At 36.5% G+C, this 20549-nt stretch overlaps 1 protein-coding gene across 3 annotated transcripts in view; it reads right to left on the bottom strand.

Moving 5' to 3' along the window:
• LOC150078166 (ankyrin repeat and SOCS box protein 13-like) overlaps window positions 1-20549 on the bottom strand; it is a 67842-nt gene that overhangs the window by 3050 nt on the left and 44243 nt on the right. Inside the window, exons 4-5 of one of the 3 annotated variants that reach the window (XM_090384694.1) lie at window positions 16151-16285; window positions 13930-14124 (exon numbers count right to left, since the gene is read on the bottom strand). In XM_090384694.1, the coding sequence (XP_090240820.1) occupies window positions 13930-14124; window positions 16151-16285 (330 nt within the window). The remainder of the gene's footprint in view (window positions 1-13929; window positions 14125-16150; window positions 16286-20549) is intronic. The other 2 variants (XM_090384696.1, XM_090384695.1) reach the window with 2 other exon arrangements.

Here is a 20549-nt window from a genome sequence, read left to right as displayed (position 1 = left end):
AATCAAAATGAATATATTGATCCTGTCGAAGCTCTCCACAGAAGGATAGAAATTCCAAGTCTTGCTGAAATTGGCCACCATTACCCAAACCACCAGCAGACCCCATTGCCATAATCAAGCCAACTATGAACAGGATAAAGAACCCTGATAGAATGAGTTCTTCCAACACTTCAAATGTTACTACCTTTCAACACAGACTTAATATTGCAAAGAATAAGGTTACCAGAGCATATACACTCCTTCCCAGCACCTACCAAATTGATGCTGGTCAAAAAAAACAGAAGTGTTTGCTACTTAAGTAAAGATGTGCATTTATTTAATTATAATTAATCTTATTATTGTTTATGTATTCTTAATATTGATATTTATTGTTGTACATTATTTATTTTTAGCTAAACCTGCCATACAACTGAGTAATTCAAATAATGTGATGTTTGTGTCTTCTGTTTAAAAAGAAACCCACTAGCAATGTAGGCTATTTCATCTAATATTTTCATCTACTTTTCATGAATGGCAATGAAATATAGAGGGGAGAATTAAAAAATAATTTTTAATGTAGAAAACTAATTGTACCTTTTAGGTGAATATACACAATTTATACAGATATCAGTAGTGAGGTACAGTTGTGTGATTAATAATGTTACTTGGGGGGAACTAATAAAAACAATTATGAGTTAATATATTAATTTTTGGTGTTACTGTTTATACTCCGGCATGACAATCAAGTCAGTAGAGTTTACAATAATCGTCAAAAATCTCTGAAGGCCCCACAAACTGTAAAAAATCTGAAGGTGCTCATGGATTTCCCCATGCTGCAGGAAATCCATGAGCACCTGACCTGATGCAGGATCTACTCTCCACCAGTTCTTTGTAAATATCCTTCAATATTTTTCTCCATTTGGTCTTCAAAGCACCAACCAGTTCCGATCATACTTTCTTGTGTATTGTACCGATCCACAAGAAAGGTGATAACCGGGATTGCAAGAACTACTGTGGCATCAGCCTCCTTTCCATCATCGGAAAGGTCTTTATGAAGATCATCCAGTCAAGGCTGCAAAAACATCGCGAGCAAACCAGTCGAGAAGAACAGGCAGGATTTAGACCCGGGCGAGGATGCTGTGATCAAATCTTTGCCATCCGTCAGCTGATGGAGGAGAGGATCCGGTGTGGACAGCGAACCCTCATTGTTTTCATTGACTTTAAGTCTGCTTTCGACTGTGTCCATCGGCCACAGTCGAAAGATGTGGCCTGCCTTATGGAAACTACTAGAGGTCGAACATGTACCTCAAAAGTCATCACACTCCTCCAAACTGCATACAACGGTTTAACCAGCCAGGTGCGCATCCAGAACGATTTATCTGAGGAATTTACCATCCAAACTGGAGTCCGCCAAGGGGATGTAGCCTCCCCGTTGCTTTTCAACATCACGGTCGACGCCATTATGAGGCAAGCATTCAGAAACAGACGGGGCATACAATATGACAAGGATCACTATGTGACTGACCTGATGTTTGCTGATGATAGTGCTATCTTTGCTGGTAACGACTCTGAAGCCACGGACATCCTCTACGACATTGCCCGCATTGCCCGGCCATACAGTTTGAAGATCAATGCTGATAAGGCAAAGGCCCTGACAACAGATAGGTCGCAAGCCACCATCTATCTCGAAGGCGTCCAGATCGAGCAAGTGCAGGACTTTAAATACCTTGGGTCGCTGGTCCAGGAGAAGAAAGTTGCATCCACCATGGAAATCCACAGCAGAATTGGACAGGCGGCCACTGCGTTCGCCTCTCTCAAATGGTGTCTGTGGAAGAGGACCAACATTTCCTCAAAGACTAAAATCCGACTCTTCCGGACTTTGATCCTGCCCATTCCCCTTTACGGATCAGAAACATGGATTTGTCTCAAGCTAGATTTAAACAAACTTGAGGTATTCCAAATGCGATGCCTGCAGCAAATTTTGGGCATCTCACTTCGTGACCACATCACTAATGATACCATCCACGCCAGATGCCAACAGCAACCAACCATTGCCGACCAAATCCAGAAGCGAAGGCTTAGATGGTTTGGCCACGTATGTAGAATGGGCACGAACAGAATACCATCCCACTCCTTTGGAGACAACGACCCACCCAATGGAGCATCCAACAGACCGCGCCTAGGAAAACGTGGGCCAAGCAAGTGGAAAATGACTTGAAGAGCCGACGTCTCGACCTTAACCAGGCCAGGACTGACGCCATGGATCGTAAAGTATGGAAGAACATCACAGAGCAAGTCCGAAACCCTGCGGCACCTACAGCAGCATACTGGTTGCGTGGCCAACCGCCTCCCCCAGCTGCCAGCTAAGGACCAAGAAGAAGAAGAACCAGTTCAGCTCTGTATTTTGGACAGTCTCTCTATACATGTACCCACGGAGATGGGGGAAATCCCTGGTGCCGTTTGACACTAAACACACTACACATGTACCCAACGATCAAATTCATCCCAAAGGTTCTCTATAGCAGTGGTTCCCAATCTTTTGTCACTCAAGTCACATTCTCACAACACACCTAAATAGTGATTGCCATTGAACTCAATGGGGTTTTCCCTAATCTTGTAACACACCTGAAAAGGGTCATAATGCACCAAAGTGCCATGGGACAACAATTGAGAACCACTGCTCTATAGGACTGAGGTCAGGGCTTGGGCCTGGCCAATGTGACTTTTCAACACTAGTGTCCTCAAACCAGTTCATCACAATGCAAACAGTATAACATGGTGTGTTGTTCTGCTGATACAGGTATAGGCCTTCCCAGTTGTTCTGCCACAACATAGGTAATGCACTGTTAACCAGGCTGTCTAGATAGACCTCAGCAATCACAGTTTGTCCAAAACAATCAACGGTCCCAAATCAAACCATAAAAAACAGTCCCACACTATCACACTGACTCTGCCAAACTTCATTATCGAGATGATACAGTATAGCAAGTAGCCTTCTCCAGAACCTGCACCCAGCATAACCATCAGACTGGTAGACCACATAACCAAGAATCATCATTACAAAGCACAGCTTGCCATTGGTCTACAGTTGAAGAACAGTGAGCCTTACACCAAGCTAGATGAAGTCAGGTAATAATCAAGATGATTAGTAGCTTTTGGATGGCTACACAACTATGGTAACCCATATCAAGCAGAATCCTGCACACTATACTGGTGCTGACATGTGTCCCAATTGTCTCACTGAGGGCCTCTGTGTGTGTGCTGCAACAACATCAACCTGTGTTCCAAGTAGATGATTCTTTGTAAGGCCCCTCCTCTCGTGTTCTATCAGCTTTGGAAGTTTTATCATGTCATTTCAATGGTTTCAACAGTACAACATCAGTTTCCATTTGCAGATCACATCACCAATCATCAACATAGGGATCTTCAATGCCATTGAAATATCACATACAGACTGATTGCTTATGTGGCACCCTAATATCATTCCATGCTGAAGTCTGTTAATTCTGCATCTTGCATTCACAATCACACTGTATCGTCAAAGGCCCGTGAACATATATAGTTGTGTCTAACATGTTGTGCTTGGGTAAGACATAACTACTTATCAACAAAAGAGTGTCCAGATATTAATGGTAGGGTGGTGTACATCTAGTCTAGCATGCCTCAACCTTTTCAGTAACTTCACCCACCTGTTCTCTTTTTTACATAAATGGTAAACACACCTTAATAAGCCTTCAAGCAGTCTACCAGCTGCGAGACACTTTTCTTAAAAGCTTTTGATTTGGTCCCCCACAAGAGGTTATTTCAATAAACTGGATGAAGCTGAAATTACCAGAAAGGATCCATTGTTTTATCAGGAGCTGGTTAAAATACAGGAAGCAAAGGGTAGTCATGAATGGGCATTCCTCAGAGTGGGCTGAGTATAGTTTCTTCCCTTCTGAGTTGGGCTCTTGTTTCTAATTTTCATTAATTAATCTGATGGAAAAGCTGTCAAAATTTGCTGATTAGAAGGTCAGGAGAATACACTACTACACTGCTGTATCAAGTTACACTGCTTCAAAATGATCTGGACTGGTCAGAAACATGTTCTGAAAAATGACAGCTAAAGAAGATTAACACTACTCGTTTTTTTCATCTAGGAAACATAAATCCAGGAGTAACTTACAAACTAGGCTAGGGGTGGTTCAGGAAAAAAAAAAATATATATATATACAAAGGGTACTAGGAAAGTTTTGCAATATGACGCAACAATGAATCACAGGAAGCTGCTTGTTGCTGCATGTTGAGACATGTTCATACGTGCATAGTAGCCGCCGCGCCAAGTCGATGGGCTCAGTTATTCATTAGTAGTGAGAGTGTAACGTGCTTGCGATGGCATCGTGGTCACGAAATGAGATAAGGACAGTTTTGCGGTATAATTTCGTGCGTGGTTTAACCATAGACCAGTGCTTAGAAGAAATGACTCTTGCACTAGATGATGATTGTCCACATCGTACAACGATATTCAGGTGGTATAGAGAATTCCAAAGGGGAAATTTCACTCTGGAGGATTCTGAGAGGCCGGGAAGGCCACGAACGTCAGTTACGGAGGAAAATGTTACTGCTGTGAGGAAAATGCTTGACGAAAACAGGCGAGTGACCTGCCAACAGATAGAGGATACTTTGGGCCTAAATGCACCAGCAATTCGTTCGATTCTGCAAGATCATTTGCACGTGAAGAAACTTTGTTCTCTCTGGGTGCCGCATCAACTGACTGAAGAGCAGATGACACGACGTGTGACTTGGTGCCGGGAGATGTTAAAAAAGTTTGATAAGGGACAATCTCGGTATGTGAACAACATCGTGACAGGTGACGAGACTTGGCTGTACTATTACGATCTGCAGACCAAGGCTCAAAACAAAGTTTGGGTCTTTGATGATGACGACACACCCGTAATTGTCAGAAAATCCCGATCTGTAAAGAAGAAAATGATAGCTGTATTTTTCAAATCGAGTGGAATTGTGGAACGTGTCGTTTTGGACACGCAGAAGACAGTCACAGCTAAGTGGTATACTGAACAATGCCTGCCTAAAGTCATTGGATCTATGAAGAACCTGCGGCCAAAGTCAAGAATGGACACCTGGTACCTCCATCACGATAATGCTCCAGTTCACCGCGCCAAAGCCTGCACCGAATATTTGACCATGACAGGACTGAAACTTCTCGAGCAGCCTCCCTACAGTCCAGACCTTGCTCCCTGCGACTTTGCACTGTTCCCGCATGTGAAAATGAAGCTAAAAGGGAGGCGGTTTTCCAGTGATGAGGACCTTCTACGGGCTTGGGACAACGAGTGTGCTTTACTCCCTAGTGAAACTTGGCAGAACTGGTTTAAAGATTGGTTTCGGAGGATGGAGAGGTGTATTGAATGTAGAGGAAATTACTTTGAAAAAAATTAAATAAACAAAGCTGTATTGCAAAACTTTCCTAGTACCCTTTGTATATTAGGATTACAATACAGTCAAACATGAATTTACCATGCAGTGCAAACAGGTACAGGAAGGTATGTGTATACCTTCCAACCCCTCCAATTTAGTTGGAAGTTTTCAGTTAATCAGGTCTGTCTCTCAATTTTCTGATAAGTTTAATTTTTTTCCAATTTTTTTAAGTTCGCATTATTTTTGAAATACACAATTATGTTATTTTTTCAATTACAGACCAACTGAATTTAACAATATGAGCTTACAAGTCAACATCAGTTGGCTCTGAAAAGTCACTTGATACTACAGTCCATTCCGGTTATTTGGGACACATCGGGACTAGTGCATTTTGGCCCGATTAAGCGGCTGCCCCAATTATCCGAAGTTTCGCGTAATCCCCCCTTTACAATTAGTTCACTGTACAATCAAATCACGTTACGACGAACTCACCACAGTAAAGTACCGTTCACTATACGATGTTCAGTAAGCGCCGGTCATTCTGATCACGTTTGTGAATTGAATTTTAATTCTATCACACAGCGATTCTAATTAGCGAAAATAGGAGGAATATTATCCACAGACTATAAAAGCAAAGATATATTAAGCACAAATTTACCCTTTATTACCTTACCAATTAAAAAATACATGAAAATCGGAAGAATATACGTGATAATCGGAATAATTAATACGTCTGTAATATGTATATACGAACTAGTTGACATTTCTGTTCACTGATATTTGTGGGTGGGGTTTAAAATTTAAAACAGTAAAAAGATAAGCAATCCATATCAAAGAACACGGCATACACACAAATTGCAAATAACATGATACGCGCAAGTGAGAACGGAGTAACGAGTTACAAAGTTTTAAAAATAGGAATGAAGAGAAGATCTGAAAATTAATTTTTTTATTTGATTGAAGATTTCATGGAAGTGTAAACACATTTCACCATAATAACCCACAGAATTCCAGCTGTCGGTATTATCACAAATTCAATAAGATCGAGTTTACTGGCTGTTTATGATAGATTTCACTAACAGAAAAGCCCAATAAACAGGTGACTGCTAATTGTTTTTATTGTTTTATGGTCGTGACCTCCAGAATTTCGACCGAACCACGTCGTACCGTCGGAGCCAATCGTAGTGGTAATCTCCAGTGCAGTGGTCTCCTGCCCTGATTAAACAGCATGCTGTCCCAATTATGCGAAGTAAGCCCTGGCTATTTTCTCGACTGGTTTCTGTTTTTTAAGATTTGCCCCAAATAAACGGCTGCCCCGATTAACCGGTGGCCCAAATAACCGGAATACACTGTATATGGTTTTCAGCCACCTAACAGGGATCAGGCACCTGACTCCAAAAATTTGAAATTTTGAGCTTTTTATGTTTAATAAAACTATTCCATCCTAAAATTTCACTATACAACTCCACTGCAGCATTTCATTCCTACTGCAACAAAATGGCATACTTTCCACTTAACAGCAGATTATTCTTTGTTAGCCATGTTGCCTCCACATGTAAACAAAGTATTCAAACATAAAAAGGTACATAAAAAAGGTGATAAATGCAAAAAAGGGCTTTTAATTAAAAAACTATAGTAAGGCCAGCTTTGACCTGTATACAGCCTCAGTCCTGGACATAACTTTCTATCAACTTCTGGTGGCTGTCAGCTAGAATTTTCCTTCTCTATTTTTCCTGAACAGCAACTGCCAGAGCCAGTTTGTAAAAAACCTATTTTGGCCACAGTCTAATCTAGCAGAGGTATTTCATCACGCAGGTGTTTAATCCTGCAGTGCCAGTACTACATCCATGAAGTGTAACTCAAAAATAACAAGCCCAAATTGTTAGCTGAAGAAAAAAATCTGTGATTTCCTTTACTTTCTTAAATATAGACAAATTTTTACTTGATATGGTTTTTGAATTTTTATTTATTGTTTTCCCAGAGTCATAGTGCAATTAAACCAAGCAGGCACAGCCCCACGATGTTTGTTCTACTTTTCATTCATAGTAATACCAACAGGGGAAACTGACCGATACTGACACTAAAAATGATGCATTTCTTGATAGTTCAAATTATTTATAACTTTCTCCTACATGATCTAACAGTTTCCAGTGATCGTAAACTACGTCTTTTTAAAAAAACCGAATTCAAATATTCATTATTATTTTTGAAATTTTTGAATAATAAACACAGATAATCACTGGGTACAGAGTATGACATGTTCACATCATTCTAAAATTTTAATTTTGAAAAAATTTTAAAAATTCTAAAAATTCTAGAAAGAACAAAGGAAAGGAGGACCAAAGGGGTACTCTTATCAATAAAGGCTTAAGTTCTGCAAATTGCAACTTCTGAAGACTAGATGCCTGCAAGGTGAATGCCTTGAATACCGATGCTGATGGAATTCTTCCTCTTGCCCAGACTATGCACATGAGGGGGCATATGTTAATTTAACAAAAGACAGTTGTAGTATAGATGAGCAGAAGTTTGCCTTCAGCCAGCAGGTGGTTGAATGTTGCAACAAATGTCCATCTGTTGTTGTTGTGGAAGTGGGTAGTTTGAATAAATAAGGAAGAACTAGACAAACTATTAAAGATGGGGAGATGAGGATTTTTTTTTTTTTTTTGTCTGATGCTGTATAAGCTTGTTTTCTTGCATCATTTTCCACTACTAATACTAATATGTATGAGACACAAACTACCTTCTATGTGGTTCATCCAACACATTGTGAGACTGTTAGGTTGTCCAGACCTTTTCTTTTCTTTCCTTTTTTTTTATTTTATTATTTTTTTATTATTATTTTTTTTTCATGTATTACTTGTGGCCTTCTATTGTCAAATAAAATCTGCCACAGAAGATTTTGGGAGATTCAAACAAATAGCAGTTGTGTACACAAAAATTAATGATATAGCATTCAACCACCATCTCATGTTGAAAGTCTAAGTTCCAATGCACAATTCAACTGGCTTCAAACATGCTGCTTCTGCACAGCGATCAATGGAATTTATATTGTTGGTATGCCTGAGAAAATATGCATGAATGGGAAACAGTTGAGTATATATGATATGATGTGAGAATCATGTTACATCACTTTTTAAAATATTATTTATCTATGACAGATAGATGTCATTCTGACAACTATTCCTAGTCACCTTGAAGAATCTCTCTCTCTCTCTCTCTCTCTCTCTCTCTCTCTCTCTCTCTCTCTCTCTCTCTCTCTCTCTCTCTCTCAGTGAACGAACCTTGATTTTTAAGCTTAATACATGCAAAGCCTAATCAGTTCATTAACCTCCAGCAACTTATCACATTATGCACTGTACTATGATAAACAAGAAAAATTGTTCCATTTTTGACTAGAAAATCACTAATGGAGAACATAATCAATATTTTGTTTTCACTATAATTTCAATAAGACAACACTGAATGAAGTATATACAATGAATCAAAACGAATACTTTAAATAACATATTTTGTAAGTAGAAATGATGAGTTAGATAAAAAGTTGTTCATTTTAAAGGTATACAATTAAAAATTAAGTTTTTAATATTACTTACAGATTAAATGGTGGCCTACTGAGTATGAAGAATAATCAAAACAATAACAAATATTTGAAGTAAGGAAGTGCATGCTGAAGTGATACTAGAAATATAAAAACATTGCAGAAGTTCTGCATGTATGGGAACTTCAATACAAGCCAAAGGTGCCAACAATATAATAATATTCTGCCTCCAAGATAAGTTACAAGAATGTGGAACTGATCACAGCATTAATGAGGAAAGCTGTGGGAGGAAAAGAACATTAAGAAGTTCCAAAAAAAATTTATACTATAAAAAGTGCATAAGACTAATCACCAAAGAAGCCAACAAGACAGTGGTCCTGAGAACTGTACTTGGGTCAATCAAGAATTATAAGAATCTTGGAGAACACAACATTTTCAATCCTTTCATACCTCAGTATTGTATGCAATTCAGGAAAAGTATCCTGATCAACAAGCACAATTTAGCATTCTTTCAACAAGATGGTGCACCTCCAAATTTTCTAAATGATGGACTTCTCAGAAAGTCTCCAAGGCCTCACCCCAAACTTTTTTTTTTTTTTTTTTGAATGGGATACTTGAAAGATAGTGTATAGTCATAAACCACTAGTGCTGCATAATTTGTAGATGATAATACATCTATGGAAGCAAGAAAAATTACAGCTGAAATGCACTACCACATGTCAAACTGTCGAGAAACAATATCATTGATGTATGCATGCTGGCGACAGACAACATCATACGTTGAACATCTGATATAACTCCTATAATGCACCCCATATTTATTAAAACTTTCTGAGATACAGAATATAAAGTTGTTTTTATTTGTCACATATGATATAACATGATTAATAATCTACTTTTCATTCATAGTAATAAGCATGGAGAGAAAAAAAATAATAAAAACATTAACAATTGTTGTGTTACATAGAACATCTCCAAATGCATAATACAGGATTGAACTGAGAGACTGTTTCTTTAACTTTAGCTACTATTTTTATTATTATTATTATTTGCAAGGCCTACACTAGAACAGTAGTCTGTATTATACTTTTACTTACAGAACATGGCACAGAATTCTCAGTCTGGAGGCAATGTGAACAATGGAAAAATTGTATATAGTGTGTTATCTGGCACCAATGCTTTCAAGGGTCTTTGAAGACCTTGTTCCATTTGGTTATACAGTGTTGTGACATTCAGCCCATAAATGTTCAATACATTTTTATTTTATTTTATTACAATTTTACCATGCTATGGATGAAACTACATATAAATTTGAAAAGAAAGTTTCAGTATCCCTAATTCTTATACAGTTTTTGTCCTGGAGTTGAGTACACTAACCCAGTTAGTAAAAATGAAATAAAAATGGAACAAATGCACAAATAAACATTATGCATTTGCTGGTGAAATGGTTTTTAAATCAGGTGACTCTGTTGTGAATACTCAATGTGATTTTAGATGCCACTTCAACATCAGGGGAAATGGTAGTGTTCCAAATGAAAAGATCCTATTACATTAGATTTACAAATTTAGGACAGTATCTTTAATAGATGTGAAAAACATCTGGATTGGATGCTACACAAAAGACTGAAAAAATCGGAACATCTCTGAACATGTGTTAGTCATTAATCGAGAGAATTAAACATCGGAATGAACTATACACCATATATTGCATACTGATTAAAAGTTCCATCCATATAAAATGAAAATGCTTCAACTTGTTCGTAATTTGAACATGTTTGAATTTCTGCAATCTATTCCTACAGAAGGAGAAAGATGATCCTGATTTAATCATGAGGAACAAGGTCCACTTTGGATGACTAAGTAAATAAACAAATTCTAGATATTGGGTGGCAGAAAAATCCATGTCACCTTTCTGAAAAACTACGTCACAGAAAAAAAAATTATCATTTGGTGTGGATGTTTGCTTTCAGCACCATCAGTCCATAATTTTATGAAGATGCTAACAGTTCAATTGTCACAGTAACTTCAGCCCTATATGTAAGGTGTAAGAATTTGTAAGAGAAGATCTTCACCAGAAAGGAGTCAATCTAAAAAATTAAGAAATGTCTGGTTTCAACAGGATGGTGCTACAGCACATACCGCACGACTTTCCATTGATACTTTAAAGGAAATTTTCCAAATCACATTATATCTCGCTTTGTAACACAAACTGGCCACCGTGATAACCAGATTTAACATCTGGAATTTATTTTTATGGGGTTTCTTAAAATGCAAAGTCTATGTAAACGCTGAAGTGTCCATAGAAATATTACAGCATTTCAATTTCATGTTTCACGGACACTTCAGCAATTGCAACAAAAAATACGTGAAGAAATTGAAAGAAAGCCACCAGAAACATTATATAGAGCTTCACATACATAATAATCTGACTATATATCCTGCTTCTAATTGCTTTATGTTTATTTTATGTAATATCTATCTCCAAACCACATCTTTGTTATTCGCTATTGTAGTTATGTAATCTACTGTATATATGTCATTTAAAGAAACATATTACCAACTTTTGAAACAGCTTCTCTGTGTTAACTTTGAGTCAACTGCAGAGGATGCTCTGACCTCTCTAGTGCAGCATTTCCCAAACTTTTTTAGCAGTGGAACACTTTTCATCTCACAACATATTTACGGAACACTTACAAAACAAGGTTAGCAGGAGCCAAAGAACTGCTTACTAATATTTTATTATATACGATGCACTGTGCATCAGGAGCATCTTTATTTCCAACACATGCAAAGGCGAAATTCAAATAACTGTGAACATACTTTCGTTTTGGTCTTTTATTAGTTGGTTCCTGTTATTTCACTTCAGATTTTTAGGGAACAAAAGGCTGCAATTGTTCATCCTCTCTTTGAGGTGTGACAATATTATGTTCATTTTCATTGACCACAGTTGCAAAACCTCTCATTTTAAAGCTCCTTTTTTCAACCACAAATCCATGGTCATTTATTTTAATAATAATATTTCGAAATACTGATAATTATCAAAAAAAAAAAAAAAAAAAAATTATACAAGGAAGTGAGTTTAGTTATATTGGTTAGCTTCCCCCTCTCCAACCAGTGTACTCCAGGCTAAATCACATAAAAATGGCATATCACTACATTGCTACTTTTTTCTAGATGTCATTTTTTTTTTTTGTTAGTTGTTGGCACAGCGGCTTCTGTGGCCATAATGCACCTCCCAAAGTTTTTGCATTTTACTCTGATCCAAGCCCGAGGCAGTATTCGAACCCGTGACCTTTGGGTTGCCAGGTAGGCACTTTACCCACCTGGCTAGCCCAGTCGGCCTAGATGTAATTACCTCTACACATACTTCTCTATGCAAAGCCCACCAAAATAAAGTGTTCCTCGGTCTATTTGATTATTAGTCTATGCCAGTATATTAATAACTGAAAAAAAAAAAAAAAAATGTTAAAAATTATATTGATACAAAAGTGGTGTGTGCTACAAATATGCAAAATTTATTTATTTTATTTAATTATTAATTATGATTTTTCATGGAAGACTTATTCACATCTCACGGAACACTATTGTTTCTGCAGAACACAGTTTGGGGAAATGCTGCTCTAGTGACAGCACTCGAGTTTGTGCAATTTTAGAAATGTTTCTAAAAGAGTAAAAGCCCGAGCATTGTTGCTGTCACTGGAGAAACCACAGCATCCCCTGACAGTTCAATGCAAAAGTTAATGCAGAAGGAATTTTATATTTAAGCTGTTTCAAATACTGCAATAACTGACGTTTGAAATAATTCCCCTTTTAATTATAAAATATTACCAATTGTTTCACTTATTCAGATACCATGTCTGGATCTAATGTTTCTAGTTGTTTTATAACTGCATATATTTAAAATTACCTGCTATATATGGTGCACAAAGTATACTTGTTTTACAGCATCATGTATTTATATGAAGGTATGAAGTAATACATGTATAAAGACATAAAACAAATTTAACGAGGCAGCAATGATGAGGTGCCTCACAGGTGCCCCTCAAAAATAATGTATCCTCATTAAAAATTTTAAATTTTTTCTAACTTTCTAAATATAGTAAAACTTTTACTATTTACTACAATAGTTTCTGATGTGATTTTCTTATGGTTTCCTTATAAAAATTATTTGCAAGAACCTGTCAGGTATCCTGCTGCCATTTTTTCAACTATTTGGATTTTTCTTGAAAAGTAACACAGCACTGGACAAGCCCTGATCTGTGTTTGTTTAAAGTTTTTTCAAGTTAATTGTTTTTTCTCTCCCACTAGGTCAATAAACATCTACCATCTTACCCTACTTGTTTTCACAGCATAAAAACAATAACATGAAACCCAGTATTCTCTCAAGCCTGAAAATGAGAGTAAGTAATAGTATTGAATATACATAAGTTTGTATATTCAATTTTTATGTATTTTCATAGTGTATGAGGTATTCTTTTAAACAGTTCCATAAACATGGATACTTTTCCACACACACTAAAAAAAGAGAAATTACAAACGTTGGATCATCCTGAATGCTTCATTTCAGGTAGGTCATGGCTAATTGTCTCAGATATGCACTGTTTAGCTTATAATTCATATTATAAGGAGGATGACATTGCCATATTAGTGAGTGCTAATATTAAACAGATACATCAGTCTCATAAGATATTTACCATGGTGGGCAACCCCAATAAAATGCAAGAATACAAAATTGAAGAATTTTATGCTACATTATATTAGAAACGGATTTGGAAACTTCCTCATTACTCACTTATAAATAACACAGATTAATGGAAATTATAACTACTAACATGTTAGCTGAACCACAACTAACAATCAAAATAATACTTTTTTGTTAGTTACCAAATTTAATGGTTGTATTATGCTTTGATAAATACAGTAACTTGTATAACTTGAACAAGTTCATATTACAACTGTCTAATCATAACAGGATGCATATTATTACTTGTTCCTACCCTCGTATTTAAGAAGTTCTTCATAAAGCTCTCCTGACTGATTTGGAAGCATGGCTATTGGTCTTCTATTCAGATTGTCAGTAACAAATACATTTGCACCATATTCCAAAAGAAAACGTGCTGTGTTGATAGAGTCATTTCTTGCTGCTATATGCAAAGCAGTTTGATGCATCTTGATGGCATTAACCAGGGCACCTAAATTACACATAATTCTAAAATAAATAAATCAGTGCAAAGTACTAATCTACAGTAGAAGAATTATAAAAAAAAATATTATTCTAAAAATAATACTTTCTGCAAAATAATTTTCCATATAATAATAAACAAGTAATACAATAAATGAATGTAATATCTATAAAATTTATAAAGATGCAGCATGAGATACTCCATGCATCTTCTGCACAGGAATTTAGTGATCCCCATTGGTATAAATTCATTTTCTATGCAAAAACAATGGCCAATTATGCACAGATTTTCAATGTCAGCAAGTAATTTTGATTAACCAATTAACCCTCTGTGGGGTTGGTTGCATAATCAAAAATTCAACCCACAAGACAAAGCTAAGACTATCAAGCAGCAAGACAAATGTGCTTAAGATTTTACTATAAACTTGTATAACTTTTTCAAAAAATTATAATTTTAGTATTCACTGATTCATCACTGAAAAAGTGAACCTTGGTGTTTCATGAATTCATTCCATATTTTCAATAAAAAAATATGCTTTAATGCTTTTATATTATACACTGTGTCTACTTTATTAGGTAGACAGCATGACTACATGCAAATGGGAGGCTGCATCATGTGACCATGACACATGCCATGAGCTACATATCCCAGGTAAAAAGGTATATAATCTCTAGGTACTTTTACTCTGTTATATAATGTGTATATGTAAAGTGTAACTAAATTTATTTGAGACATGACCTTCTGGATTAATAAATAACCTAGAGGTTATTTATCAATGGGCACTGCTCTTCCTGGAATAATGTTATTAGTGAAGTCTCACAAGATTCAGTGCTAGGCTCATTGTTGTTTACAATATTTATTGATATTAATGAAGGCATATCAGGCTTAATGCCTAAGTTTTCAGATGATACAAAAGTTGGCAAGGAGTCAACATAATCAAAGGAGTCATTAATCAAAGTAATTAAGATATGCTACTGCAACAAGATCTAGAAAAATTAATTAGGCAGATGGGATGAGAAGTGACAGTTGAAGTTTAACACTGACAAATGACAAAGGCAAGGTACTGTATATGGGTAGCAGTAATCCAAGAATAATATAACTGTATGGTACAATAGTGAAGGTAGTGGAGTATGATAAAGACCTGGGGGGGAGAAATTGTGCAAACAGACATGAAGTTCTCTGAGCAGTGTAGATGACAGCTCATGGAGTTTTATCAATGATATACAGGAATCATGCCAGCAAAAATAAGGAGGTGATTATCCTGCTGTATAAGGCAATGGTTAGCCACAGTACTGCACATACAGGTCTGGAAGTCTCATGGATTGGGAGAAGCGTAACAAAATTAGTAAGAGGGGAAAAAAAAAAAAAAAAAAACTCTTACCATGAAGGACTTCAGTTCTGCACATTGCAGTGTCTGGAAACCACGTGCCTGCAAGAAGATCAGATTGAGGTGTTTACGACTTTTATTGGACTGAATAAGTGTTGATGACATCCTTATCCTTGCTCAGACAACACACAAGAGGAAGCATAAATTTAAAGTGAGGAAGGACGGGTGCAGGAGAGATGAGTGGAAATTTGCTTTTACAGCTAAAAAGCAGTTGATTGATAGAAGAGATCTCCATCTGGGGGTTGTAGAAGTGGGTAGCTTGAAAAAATATAAGGAAGAACTAGACAAATTATTAGAACAGACAGACAAGTGTGTGTGTTTTGTTGGCTGATACTATATAAAGGCTTGCTTCCTTGCATAATTTGCTAATAGTAATACTACAGTGATATAATCATTGCTTGTATTACAGGAAGGATCTAAGGACAAAAGAACTAGGAAACATGACTTTTAATAATAATATAAAAAGCATGTTTTATTTTAAAACCCTGTATTACATTAAAGACTTGATTAATCTATATTAATGGGGAATAAAGTTGTTATATGTCTAGTAATTATCACAAATTCCAAAATGAAACAAGAACATGTTTGTGGAATTCAAAATTTATGGAATGAATCAACATTCTTGATTCTGTACTAATAATAACTCACCAGCTTGCAGCAACACACGCACAGCTTCAGTATTGTTCATGAAAGAAGCAGCATGTAGAGGGGTTCCAAAATGGCAATCCATTGCATTAAGACGAGCACCAGCATTAATTATCAGTTTAATGCACTCAGGATTTCCTATTGATGTAAAGTATCAAATTATGTTAAAAATAAAGTTGCAAAAGATGCTATTAAATTAAACTAATCAGAGAGATTACCTACATATCAGTCAACTCATAAAATTATAATTCTATATAAGCAAGTAATAAGGTAATGATTGATATTATTATTATTATTATTATTATTATTATTATTATTATTATTATTATTATCAGCCATATGATGCAAGGAAGCCTGAGGCTTATGCTGCACCAGCCAAAAAAAATTTCCCAAGTTACCCTGAGAGAGAGAGGTACCACTGGTAAATGCCTTATTTCTATTTTTGACTCCCAGATCTATCATCACCATCTGCTATTCCTTTGTAGTCATTGTCAAATATTACAGGAACCAAAGAAACATCATGATGAATATCACAGGCCCGATGGGGAAGCATTAGGGGTTTATAATGCCCGAGCCCATGGTTCTTCAAGGGACCCGGCTGAGATCTTAATATTACATTTAAGAAATTAAATTCATTTTTCATCTGGTGGTTGGAGCGGCCATTGCAGTAAGCCAAAATAACTTACATGTGCCTGAAAACAAATTAGTACTGGCAAATAATGCATGGAAGCCAGCTTATATAGCATTAGCAAAAAAAAAAAAAAAAAACCCTGCCTGCTTCCACAACAGAGAGTAACTTTTTCTTACAGTCACCCTGACTGAAAGCAAAGTTTGCTTATCTGTCATATACCCATCCTTTTTCAATTTAAGTTTGTACCCTTGTATGAATTGTCTAAGAGTTTGAATACTCTCATTTACTCAATCCATTAACACTTCAGTTAGAATAGAAGTCTTGATTCCTGTTATTAACCTTTGTATCATCTAAAAACTTAAGACAATAAGCTTGATACATGTTCTTCAATACTAATAAATACTATAAATAGCAGCAAGGGGCCAAGCATTGAATCTGAGGGACTCCACTCATTTTATTCCAAGAACAAGTGCCCACTTATAACCATCTGCTGTCTTTTGCCACTCAACTTACTGTTATATTATGGTTGAGTGGCAAAAGACAGCAAGTGGTTATAGATGGGCACTCCCTTTGGAGGAATATAAGTGGAGTCCCTCGAGTTCAATGCCAGAGCCCCTCACTATTTATAGCATTTATTGTTAATATTGAAGAAGACGTATATTTGGAGATTATTGGCAATGATCATTCTCTCTTCATCGGTTTCTGTTGTAGCCTGATTGCCAGCTCATGCTGTAGCTGAGGGAATGCCCATTGCACAGTATAGTTGATTTGTTATGTGATGATTGAATTGATCGATGATATACAAACGGCCTCCATAGCCGAGTGGGCAGGAGTGGGAGTGCAGTAGCACACGGTCTTTGAGTAGATATTGCTTCCCAAACCTTTAGTAAAATGATTATTCTTATTTTTAAGTTTATTTAATATTTAAGTTTACAGTCACCAATTATAAAGAACAGTAAGAAACCACTTGGAAAAATTGTGGATTCAAGATATGAAAGTATATTCACAAATAAAGACTACCTAGCAGTAGATACCTATAACACAGTAGTAATTAAGTGATATGGGATGGCAGTCCATTTGAAACACATTTTTATTTTTTGAATAATTTTGATGTGGATTCTTTGAACCTACAATTTTATCCATGCTGGAAGACAACTTTAGACCCATAAAGCTGATGGTTCCAAAGCCAATTGTGACAAGTTATTTTTACCGATACTAAAAAAATTTCAGAATTTGAAATGCTTTCAAAATCCACTACCAAGAAAAAAATCCTTGATATATAAAAACTACTTAATATAAACTATCATCTTTTGTGGAATTATTATCCCACTTTCAGAGCTCAGTTATTTTTACTCAAAACATGACTTTGCTCTCCTTCCATGAGTCCTTTTGTGATGGTATCTGAAGAGGTTTGTTTGTTTGTTTGTTATTTGGTTTTTAGGAGCATTAGCAACTAAGGCTATACTGCTCCGGGAATATGCAGTGGTCATTCCCTGACCTTTCTGCATCCTCCGTATTTGGTGGTGGCGGGCTCGAACCCCGGTCTAATCAAGAAGCGTGTGCTACGCACTGCTGCTCCTTCCCACCTGGCTACGGAGGTGCCCTCTGAAGAGGTCTGAGTTCATATCTCATCAAAGGCCTCTTCAATCGAGTATGCAGTTAGTTGGCCTCAGGTACAGTAGTGCTGCGTTCCTATGTGCCGCCAGTAAGCAAAATAAAATTTGCTGCCCTAAATGTTGAATATTGATAAGCGTTAACCAATCAGTAAACAATATCAAAAAAAATTCTGCCACCCGTAAGCGATGCTTATCTCGCCTACCCACATGCGGCAGCCCTGCTCAGGTAGAAAGAATAGGATCCCATCTGTGAATTACTGTTCTTCGGTCTACCTGAGCAGGGCTTCCGCATGTGGGTAGGCGAGGTAATCATCGCTTACGGGTGGCAAAATTTTTTTTTGATATTGTTTACTGATTGGTTAACACTCATCAATATTCAACATTTAGGGCAGCAAATTTTATTTTGCTTACTGGCGGCACATAGGAACGCAGCACTACTGTACCTGAGGCCAACTAACTGCATACTTGATTGAAGAGGCCTTTGATGAGATATGAACTCAGACCTCTTCAGATACCATCACAAAATAAATTACATTATATTACCATAATTCAATGAATTACAAGTTTGATGGTGGTTTGAAATGTTTAAAAAAAATGACCTAAATGTATTATTTATATAATCCTGATATTATGTACATAATTTAAAAAAATACTATTAATAAATATGATATATCCTTGTAATGGATGTGTTAACTAACAATTTTTTTTTTTTTTTTTCTCTTCAAGGGATTTTGGTAAGCCATGTCTGTTGAAAATACCAATATGAAGAAATACAAACTCTGTGCTGATATTACATATCTGCATTTGAAATACATATCTGCAACAGATACGATGGCAATACTAAGGGATTCTGCTCCACTAAGTTCTGCTGTTGTCAAGGTGTATGTAAATTTTGCCTGTGTAATAGGGTTATGTGAAGATGAGTGCCATTCAGATCATCTCTCAATATCTGTCAATTCAAAAATAGTAAAAATAATGGGAGGAATAGTCATAAAAGATCATCAGATGACTGTTAGGCATATTACTGAATCCGTCAGCATATCTAAAAGGCACTGCATACCAATACATTACTTGATGCTGAGAAAAGTTTCTGCACAATGTATGTTAACTAATGACTAGAAAGCCTTTGTGCAAAGCCATCAAGAATGCCTTTGGGAGAAATTTAAGTAAAAAAATACTGAGGACTCTTTCCTGGTTTGTAAATATTTCATCAAATTTCTGCTGACGAGGCTACTTGACTAGATGCTTTTTCAGGAACCAGTAAGTGCATCTTTATTTATTGACTTAAAATTGTTTTTTTCTAACAAATTTTTCTAGCAATGATTTCTAACAAATCATTTAAAATTAGTAGTGGAGTATTTATTTGTAAGTCCCTGATTAATTTGGTGCAACTGTTCTTTACTTGGCCCCTGTAATTATTGTGATATTGTTGTACACATTGGCACTAATGATATTAAGAATAGATCTGCAGACTTACTTAACAAGTAAAGGTCAATGATGAAAAAGAGCCTTCAGTTAGCAATAAATTTGAAAGTGTCTGCAATTCTGCCCGGGCAAGATTGGAGGGAGTATATGATGAGGGCCTTGTCAACCAATTCGGCTCTGGAGAGATTGTGCAAGGTAGAATTTTTCACAGCATGGTCTGTACATGTTAACAGAAGAGTGCTTCTACAGAGATGGGATACACTTAGGCCTCTCATAGCCGCATAGTCAGGAGCGTGAGTGCAGTAGCACGTGCTCTGAGTTCTTTGGGTTCAAGCCTGTGACTGCTAAATATGATTAAAGTTTATATTGGTGATTTATTGTAAACTCCACTGACCTGGTGGTCATGCCGGAGAACAAACAAGAACATTTTTTTTTAGTTAAGTAGCACATAAAATCTAAGGCAGTGCATCCAGTTGACATGGGTATTCAGTGAAATGTTCAGTAGTTTGGTGTGACACAATCACTGGGAAAGCAAAAATGAAAGTAGGAGTGTGTCATAGGCCTAATGACTCTGATGAGTACAATAAACAGCTGTACAGAGAAATGGAGTGGACTAATCTGCATCATATCCAGGTGTCGTTGTAAGGGGGTGCATGATAACCAGGTGTTTGAGTGGTTTTTAGACAGTCCTTGGAATACTTATATGGATGGTTAAGGTGGGACATATTCC

Source organism: Mastigoproctus giganteus, chromosome 11 (assembly GCF_048544385.1).
Source record: "Mastigoproctus giganteus isolate SK-2022 chromosome 11, ASM4854438v1, whole genome shotgun sequence".
In the NCBI taxonomy this organism is placed as follows: Eukaryota; Metazoa; Arthropoda; class Arachnida; order Uropygi; family Thelyphonidae; genus Mastigoproctus; species Mastigoproctus giganteus.
Note: the sequence above shows the minus strand (reverse complement) of the source record. Positions and strands in the feature narration are given on the sequence as shown.